We start from the raw sequence: 10,086 nt of genomic DNA on the forward strand, positions 1-10,086 counted from the left end.
TATTTGGATGCTTGTCTTTGCCATTTAAACAATGATGATTTTAAAAACTTACATCTTGTTTGGAAGTTGGTTTCTAGACTTAGCGTTGTGTAATTCGTTTATTTTCTCAAATTTTGAAGAGAAAACATGTGACGTAGTGCTTTGATTCATACATGCTCTGTATTGAGTCCAATTCCATTGGGAAAGCACAGAAGATACTTGTGAGCACTTGCTCCCTTAAGTGCGGTTTATGAGTGATTTTATTGACAAGTAGTAAGCTGGATCTGAATTTCATGTAAACAGATCGATTTTTAAAAATGTGTCTTCATATTTGATGATACCAGCATGAAAAAGGTCAGCTAAATAAGGAACACGTCAGGATTGAAAATTTTATAGTGGACAAAATGAGAATAATATTGCGACTCGACCAGTTCAAGAACAGCAAGTGTTGGCCAACATCAGATGCGCTATTCAAAGAGTGCCCACAAATAAAATCAGGGTGGGTCTGCATCTGCAGCCTGATTCTTGAAAATTTGTTTTTGTCGACTGTTCAAGTCGAAATTAAGGAGGATGGAGTTATGTGATTGGTCGGTGCTTTGACAAGTGACTCTTGTCTTGCCAATAAAAGGTGTAAATAACGATAAGTTGAAGGCACCTCTTGAGTTGCCGATACTTTATTCGTCCTTTATATGCACAAAAAGACGCAATCCGAAAGTCATTGACCAATCATATGATTCCATTCTCCATTTTAAAGTGGAAGATCAACTGAAAAGTCTCTAAGCCATATAAAGCAATTGGGTGGAGTTATGCCAAACAGTCACATCTACATTGCAATGTTTCAAAATCCCATGAACTATTTAAATATTTTGGAGGAACCAACCAACATTTTTGCATCAAATTTTGTAGAGATAATCTCCATATGGGCACGAAAAATTGCCACTATTTTTGAGAAGGGATATTCGTTAGTTTCCTTCTAAGATATTAAAATTGGAGATGAGATTTTGAAACAACACAGTATAAATGTGACCGCTTTACTGGCCCCTATCCAATGGACTCTTGTGAAAACAAGAAGAGCAGCCTATATTCATACAAAGAGAATTATAATGGTAGATGAAGACTATCAATTGAATCTTTTCAAAGAAATTAATTTATTTTAAAAGAGAAAACAAAAACAGTGAAGAACACTGAGAAAATTCTCGGGCTCAGTATAAAAGAAGGTTCTTTTTTATGATAGTATTAACCATCTTGCAGTGAAAAATAAACTGATTGGCGGTTTAATAAAATAGAGAGTATTGCATACTGTTTGAAGAATCACAGATTCAATGCTAGAACTGACATATAAAATTGTTACACTGTTTATATCCCAGAGGAAAATTGAGGTAAACTCTTTTTCTGCTGCATGCAGGAGGGGTGTGGTTACAATTCATTGCTGCCACACTGCCATATTTAATTCTCCTGCATTTCAATTTTTCTTCTCTGGTTCCGAGTCTCCAGTACTGGAATCTTCCTCCGACTCCTCTGATTCATCAAGCTCATAATCATCATCATCTTCATCGGAATCCGAATCTGTGAAAAATGGAAAGACAGTCATGACATGAACTGAAGTTATCACAGTAACAAAGTTTACAGAGACGTTCAATTTGGCTTTACAACTTGCTCGACCGTTTTTAATGTTAAGATTACTTGATACACTAGTTCAAACGAGGATTTTGCCATCATATGAGTGTTCTATTAACTGCTTGCAACTTCACCCAGTGACATGCGCAGAATGTGCCCAAAAATGAGGCTTTAGCAACCAAAAACTCAGGGTCCAGGCTAAAAGTAGGGTTTCAACCCCTATAAAATTGTAGATACCTCCTAAAAATTAGACCTGTCAGCCAAGATGACTCCTAAAATTTTGCAAGTGATGAAATCAAGTCTATGTGTGATGACTTTCCATATCACTCCTGAGGAAGTAGGCACAGCTATCAAAAGATCAAAGAGCCTCGAAGTGTCTGAACTCAAGAACCAGCAAGAAGACTAGCTAAATCTATCCAATGCAGAACTGGCAAGTTTTTCACAAGTATTAGGAACCTAATGGAGAAGTGCATAAGAGGTGGTGAGGTCCCAAAAGAATGGAAAGAGCCATTGGTACTCATAAAAAGGATCAGAGAGATAACCGCAGAAACTATTGAGGTTAGTGGATAACAGAATCGTTGAAAAATATCAACAAGAGAATTTTGAAAGCCAAAATGGAGGAAGGAAGGAAATCTCATGGAGCCAAGGAAAGGGTGGGGCTTGAAGATGGTAGATCGATATTTGATTATTTGCCTTGGGTCATCCAAAATTATTGGGGAAAGAATAAAAATGGGACAGAAGCTGCATTCGGTGTTCCAGGATCTTCAAAAAGCCTATGATCATGTATCTTTGCTGAGACTCTAGAAAGTCTTGGAAAAATCTGCTTTTTGTGGCGAGCTTGTCAACACAATTAAATAGTTTACTAGAATTTTTGGAAATTAAGAACATTCTCTTTGGCTTACTAGCGCACTATTTGACATATGTGCAAATATTCGCGCCGTGACAAATAACGAATTTGTCTGAAAAAAATGTGTCTGGTGATCCCTAGATACCAGCTTGACGGCTTGCGTAGTTAACTTTAATCCTTGGAATGCATACATAACTGCAAGGACAGTCAAACCAGCATCAGAGGATTTTCTAAGACAGTCTTAACAACCAGGGTTGCTATCATAGCATTTCATTGTTTTCTGTGCACAAGTATGATCAAATGGAACATTTTTAAGAAAAGTAATAACACTCATTTGTCGACTTTTGTGACATTTGCGAATTTTCGCACTTAAAAATGTCATTTTAAATTATTCGTCATACTATTCATAGTTATGAATAATTGACTTAAATTATTTGCTATTCGCTCCCTATGAAAAATTCACAGTTTGCACAGCCATTCAGCCCTATCAGGTCTGTTAAAATCTCGAGAGGGGTGCGCATGCAAAATGGGAGTGCGTTAGGTAATAGGGGTGGAGAATGACATTGTCACATCATGCACAATATCAGATCCAAGCGCTGGTCTGGTATGGACATGTGCGGACAATCGGTTGCCTGAACAAGGTTTCGATTGGCCTTCCCAGGGGGCACTGCAAGGACATCCCATGAAAGGCTGGCGCAAGGTGTGGTGGAGGAGATCAGAACATGTTAATTGCCTGATAATTTGTGAGAAAATTGTGGCCAATGGCGATTGGGTGTTGCAAAGCGTGTTGTTGCCCTGTAAAATCAGCTATTGTAAATACTAGGAGTAAACAAAATTATATCTGCGAAAATTTTAAAGATTTTTCTTCATGAAAGAATGGGTTTAGTATTTAATTCATTGCAAATTTAAAATTGATGAAAATTCTTCCTGCAATGAGAGAAATCTGACAATGCCTAGCATACAATTACAGTAATTATCATATTTTTAACTCTTGCAATCCCTTGAGTTGACACTAACATTAAATAATGTATACAATATCTTACCATTTTGACTATCACCACCTTCATATCCACCATAACTGGCACCAGCACCATAGCTGCTGTAATTATCATAGTCGTCATCATCATCATCATCACCATATCCACCTTGGCTCTGTCGACCATACTTGTGACTTCGAGCTGCAAAATAAGTGTGTCAGTGATACAATTTTAAAATTGACAGATGCTAAGGATAACAAGAACTGCAGAGAAAGTAAAACGAAGCATAACTGTGGAATGAAATACTGAATTCACTCAAGCTTCATGCTAACTCTCAAATTGTGCCCGAAATTGAAGCTACACAAAAAAAAAATGAAAGTCTATTCAGGACTTTCTAAGAGAATGTTCCCAAATACCTTTTTACGGTCTATGTTTCTACTGAAATTAATCTGATTAAATTTAAATTAATTAGATACAAAGAAACTTGATCAGATAAGATGATCATTAAATTCTAATTAAGTATTCATTGAGAAATTTTGAATAATAGTACAATATACAAGTACATTTTAATGTCTGGTCGTTTCTAGATTTTTTGCGGGAAATCAGTCAAGAAACATAAAAACCTGTTCTTTTGCTACAGACTCATATTACAACTTTGGTAGTAAATTAGAGGGTTGGTTGGTAGTTGGTGGAGAGTAATGTTTCGCCTTGCCCTACCAACCGCATCAGAATACTGAGCTTCAATCTCTTTTTCTGTCTCTTAACACACATATCTGGACATAATCAGAGAAAGTGAGAGTATCTATGTTTCATTCAAGTTCTACCATATAATGGGATTTAGTTTTGGGAATTAAAATTCTTTGACTTACATTTCCATACCCTAAAAAGACACCCCTGACCAGGTAAATGCTCTCGCAGTTACAACTGTGCTACTGTTACTGATGCTTCAAGCAGATATCTTCTGTACAATGGGCCTGTTGCAAACTTTTGCTAGAGGAAAAAGAGTTGTTAAGAACTCATAGAAAGTGTCTTAAAAATCACGATGAGCGGATCGGCAAACTCTGAAATGCACTCCTATCTTCACAATCTGCCTAAGAAATTCGCGTTTTTTTAAGCTACCCGCTTCAAAAAGGATACTACAGCACAGGTGAACATTTCGTTAGAGGAGTCGTTCCATTCAATCCCTGCTCAGCATGGCCGACACTTCCGCCAGCAAGTTGAGGAAAGCCCGAGGTCAATCAAGGCAGACATCTATCAACGCGAGAAAAATGAGAATGTAAACACGCCGATTATCATCAGGTGGTTAGAATCATCGTCCCGTCACATGTGTTTTGGCGGATTGGCATCGGCTATGTTGAATATTGCGTAGTATCCTTGTGAGCAGGGGGGTAACCTATAGAGCTGTAACTGGTCAACTTTCTGGGTCAACTTCTGGTCTTCTTATTATAGGTACTCTAGATTCAGCTACATTTACAAAAGATGAGCAAAGGACCTAAGGAGGATGACCTAAGGACCTAGGAGCTTGAAGTTCTTATTTTGTTCGACTGGAGCAATCTAACAAACGATTTCACAATTTAGTGTGAAAAATGTTAAAAAATGTTAGGTACATACTGGACATGCTGAGGTCTTTAGTTTCAGATGTTTCATAACCACACTTGGGGCAGGGTATTGCTTTATTTTTCTCGTACTTGAATCCTTTCCTGCGGACATGGTCTTCGCAATAACAAATTTTGCACTTCAAGCATGTGTACTGACCTAATTTGTTGCAAGATTGGCCTGAAAATTATTTGAGAATATGAGTCATACAATTTCATCAGACTAAAGAACAAAAAGATAAAATTGAAAATTTTAAAGTGCATGCACTGAGTTATTCACAAAAAGCGAGAATAACCCAAAATAGATCCTCCTAGAAAGTCTAAAAGTGTGCTTTGATTTACTGTATAACATTTTTACAACCTGAATGGATGATGGCAATATTTCTAAATATTTGGTAATTAACAGGGATATCTGATGAGAATATTATCATGCAATTTTGAAAACTGCATTCTGGCCAATGTCTGATCTATTTCTGCACAAAAAATTGAAAATATTTTGACTATTAGAGAATTAAAAAATAACTTGAGAGAGTTACTTGAAACTTGATTGAAAATTTAGACTTAAAAAAACTTTAGATATGATGAGGAATTGAATAGGAAAAAATACTACTTCTACCCACAAGAGAATGTAAAAATTCAAAAAACATTTTTCTGCAACAGGGTTCTGAAATTCACTATGTTTCCTGTTTTGAAGCAACATTTCATCAAAGCAAAGAGATGTAAGAATACCATCAACCCTGCCAATACCACCAATGAGGTGAATTGTCATGAATGCTGTGCATACTTTAGGGTCCTACCGTATTGATAAATTAAGACTTTTGATAAGTGGGTGGTATCTGTTGGTGAGGATAAGAGAAAACTCTGGCATATTTGGATTGCATTTTGCAAAAAGGAACCACTAGCATTGCAATGGTGCTAAGATTGTGCAACTTCATCCTTTGCAATAAAATTGCGGAAATCGTGAAAAACTATGAAATTTAGATGGTAATTTTTGTCTAAAATTCACAGTTTTTAGCTAGTAAAATAGAAACTATTAATGGATAATCGGAGTTTTCCTCCAAGACAAAAGAAGTTGAACAATCTTAGCAACATTGCAATGCTAGTGGTTCCTTATTGCAAAATGCAATCCATTTGTTCTCACACATCACAGTTGTTAACTTACACTTGTAGTTCTCGGACTCTAATACTTGACAAGAAGCTTGGTGTTCAAACTGATCATCCTCACATAAAAACCCTGAGCAAAATGAACACTTAAAAATTCTGCCACCATGATCCCAGACACCTCTCTCGCACTCCAGACAGTTCGCATCGGCTAAAGGGCAGGTGCAAGCATGAGTTGTTAGGCACTTTCTACCATGGCAGACCCAGGCCTCACAAAAGTCACAAATAGCTCCCTAAGAAAAAGAAATTATTAATGGTTAGAATGGCAAAAAAATAAAGCTTAAAGAGAATAAAAGCTGTAGGTGGATGGAACCATAATCAAGGTGTGTTCACTTCCTAAAAAATACTAAAAATCAGTGATGGGATGTACAGTTGAACAGCAAAAGGGACCCATGCCCCCTTCCCGAGGTTTTTGAGATGATTTTCTTATTCCCATTATCATCATTTTTGTGTTCGGACAAGAAAAATAGGCACTTGATTAATCTTTGCTTGTCACTTCAAAATTATAACAAAATATGTTGCAAGGTATTCAAGGAAAGTTTTGTGGACCTTTTAACTTTTGCTACTACTACTGTAAAACATCACGTTTTAGATACACACATTTTGAGGGGATAAAACAGAATAATTAATAGTTTCAAAAAATTTTGTAGAACTGGGGTAACTTCTTTACTAGTAGATGTCTCCTCTGTAACTTTTCCATATTTTTTCCCTAGTTCATGAGAAAGAGAAAATAAGAGCCTCCATCACTTAAATAAGAAAAGTGTGTTTGGGTTGCTGGCACTTCATAAAGAGATTCAAGCGCTTTCCTCAAAACTATTTCATTAGATAAAACCTATTTCGATGATTGACTTACCACCATTGCTAGACCAGTCGTGAATACACCTGAATGTTTGATGACACAGTCTCCAGTCTTGCTCATACACTTAACTTTTCCGCAGTTTGCACACTGAGGAAGCCGCTGAGTGCTTGAGCAAAAATAACAAAAAGCTCGATTCTTTTGTTTTCTGCAGGCATAAAAAAAAAGCATGATACCTAATTAGTGACTTTTGAATAAATTACTCTTCTTTTAGTTGCTTCCTAACTCTTGCAGATTCTGTCCAAACAATAATTTTAATTTGAAAAAGGGCCCCTACTGGCTATAACTATTGAATATTTTTTCCATTTCCTCTTTTGTTCTTTGAGAAAATAAGCTTTTCAATTTTCTAATAACAGATGAATTGACATTAACAAAGGAATCACTAGTAATAACAAAGATTGTTTGTGCTTACACAAAGAGAGAATCATTACATCAGGAGCACTGTTTTTCCCCCTCCTTATCAACTGATTATATTCACCTGTGGATCAGGAAAGTACAAACTTGTTGGGCAAAATGAGTCTGAAAAAGTTTAGCAAAACTCATACAACTGTAACAATATTTTAGTATGATCATTGATCAATTCCCAGGTATAAAATTCAAATTACTTTCATTGCTTTCCTGACTGTGTTGGCAATGGATGTAGCAATTGTACTGCTTTGTCTCCCTCCTTAAAAAATAGGAGGAAGAAAGCAAAGCATCCACAAGACATAAAGGGTTCTCACAAGCTGGTGAGCAATGAATTGGTTATTTTGAAAGGAAGTGATTCATGGGCTCATACGCACCTTTTGCATTTTTCACACTCCTGTAACAGAGAAGAATAAAATATTAATTGATTGATATACCCATAGAAAAATGATACGTACATTTGCATCAATTTAATCAGAATAAGCGTGAGTAAGTAACTACATATTGCTTTGCCAAATTTTCACTGACTTTTCATTTTTTTGACAGAGACATAGAGTCAAGAGAGAACTAGAAAATTTAAGTAATGCCTTTAAAGGTTTTGTAAATATGCTGAAAATTTTAAAGAATATACTCAAATAATTACAAGCCTCAATGTTGCTTTTAGTTTTCTAATTAGATGAAATAACAGAGAAAACTAGGGAAAGTCTGACTCTGTTTAAATAAACCCATTTAGCTTTCACTTAAATATGATTCATCACTAGCTTACACGACACAGGATCTAGAAAATGATTATAAATGTTCCTGAAATTCAATGGGGGTAGCAGTGTACAGCGATGTTCCTTTCAATTTAGATTGTAACAACCCTGAATTTAGCTCAAAGGCAAAAAGGCTCAAAGGTTATAAGTAATATTTTATTGATAGTAAAAAGAACCGTTAGAGCAAGGAATTTTGCCTGTTTTGTCAATTGGAAATAAGCATAAAAATCCATGGAAGTGAGGTGCTGGTGAGCACCACCGACATATTTCATCAGAAAGACATCCTCCCTCAAGTGCATCTGAGATTAGCCTGGCGTTTAAAGAGTTGAAAGAAGATTTTCTGCAAATTACTCCGTTGCAGTGATGGCCTAATTTGACTAATATACTTAGGGCTGTACTTAATTTCTTTTGATCTGAGATGGTTATCAATACAGTAGCCTATTGCTAATTTGCTAAAGTAATAAGAAATTATGTTAGGGCTCTTCTCAGAGATAGGAATGAGACTCTTCCAACACCTGGTGAAATGAGCTCAGGTTATGAGAGATTTGCCACATGCCACCAACAGGCTGGCAGAGAGAGCAAGAATTAACTCATGTACTCAAGAGTGTATTTTGGTCTTGATAGGGTAGAGGAATAATCTTTCAGAGGCATAAAGAACCTGAAATTGCCTGGATAGTAACTCTTGACCACCTGCATGAGGTCTAGTTAATTTCTTCCTTTACTAGATTGTCATGAGATTACAAACCTGTATAAAAATCAAGCAATCTGAGACAGAGAAAACGAAAAACAGCCTAAGGCACACGCCGTAAATTTTAATACAATCTTTAAAGTATGTTGTTCCAGACAACTTTATAAACAACATTAATTCTGAATGTGACGCTTGGCTTCTACACATGAATCAGCAATCAGGGCGGTGGATAAGATTCATAAGACCAAGAACGTGTTGCTGTGTTGACTTTCCTTAGTTCATTCTAATTTCTGCACAAGAAGAGTTAGATATAAATGAATGCTGTTAAAACATACCATTGAAGCATTACACGGATTTTGAGCCAGGGAGAGGTGATCTTTGGCGCTTCTGATTTCTTTTTGACGTAACTTCTGCTTCTCTGCCTTTTTGCGTTGGCCTGTCTTCTTCTTAGGCATGTTGATATCTACAGCCTTACTGGATGGAAAATTCACTAAAAAATTGATCTGATGCGAGGAAAAATTAAATTATTCCTCAAGAATGCCTGCTGACTGTCCTTGGAGTGGAGAAGATCATTTTCATAGGATCCAAAATATGGAGCTATACAATTAGTAAACAGTAAATAGTACTGAAGTAAAATGAAACGTGAAGGAATGTAAAAAAAAAACTACCACGTTCACATTGTAGAAACATATACGAAAAATAATAAGGATGAGTAATATCACTTACAGCTACCTACTACTACAACGACAACCGCTACAAGAGAATCATAACCTCAAAACTCAATTGCTCAAAATCACTCATCATTAAACAACTGGCAACCTCGCGGTTGAAGTGTTTCTCTGATAGCCATATGACAACAATGCTCTTGAATGTTTGTTTACTTCCCTTATCTCGCGGCTTTTAGGATCGCACGTGACTTTTTTCAATATTTTGCAATTTTTCCATTTTACTTTTTGGTAATGAGGAGAATATTCTCAGTATGATACAAGTAATGATCGAGTCAGTAAAGCCATACGTTTCTTTTCCTTTAGTGAGGTGTCAAGTTTGGTTTCAAGTGACATGGAGTTTCATCGTGGAATGAGGCTGTTTTTCTTGAAAGTTCTGATTCTAAGGTAAGGAAAGCCAGAATTATGTACTTTTCAATTATTTTTTAGTTCCACTTAACGCTTCAGTTTTTAATGAAAGTATCAAGTATTCAGTATTTTA

The 10,086-nt window shown here is 36.2% G+C and overlaps 1 protein-coding gene across 1 annotated transcript; it reads right to left on the minus strand.

The window, feature by feature from the left end:
• Nucleotides 1-1,103: 1,103 nt before the first annotated feature.
• On the minus strand, nt 1,104-9,648 carry Noa36 (zinc finger protein 330 homolog Noa36). Its single transcript, XM_019060365.2, has 7 exons — nt 9,216-9,648; nt 7,815-7,834; nt 7,030-7,180; nt 6,178-6,409; nt 5,032-5,196; nt 3,487-3,621; nt 1,104-1,545 (listed from the first exon to the last, which is right to left on the minus strand). The coding sequence occupies exons 1-7, from the start codon at nt 9,333-9,335 to the stop codon at nt 1,442-1,444; spliced, it is 927 nt and encodes a 308-aa protein (XP_018915910.1). The 5' UTR covers nt 9,336-9,648; the 3' UTR covers nt 1,104-1,441.
• Between the last annotated feature and the right edge of the window lie 438 nt (nt 9,649-10,086).

This window comes from Bemisia tabaci, chromosome 7, assembly GCF_918797505.1.
Source record: "Bemisia tabaci chromosome 7, PGI_BMITA_v3".
Taxonomy (NCBI): Eukaryota; Metazoa; Arthropoda; class Insecta; order Hemiptera; family Aleyrodidae; genus Bemisia; species Bemisia tabaci.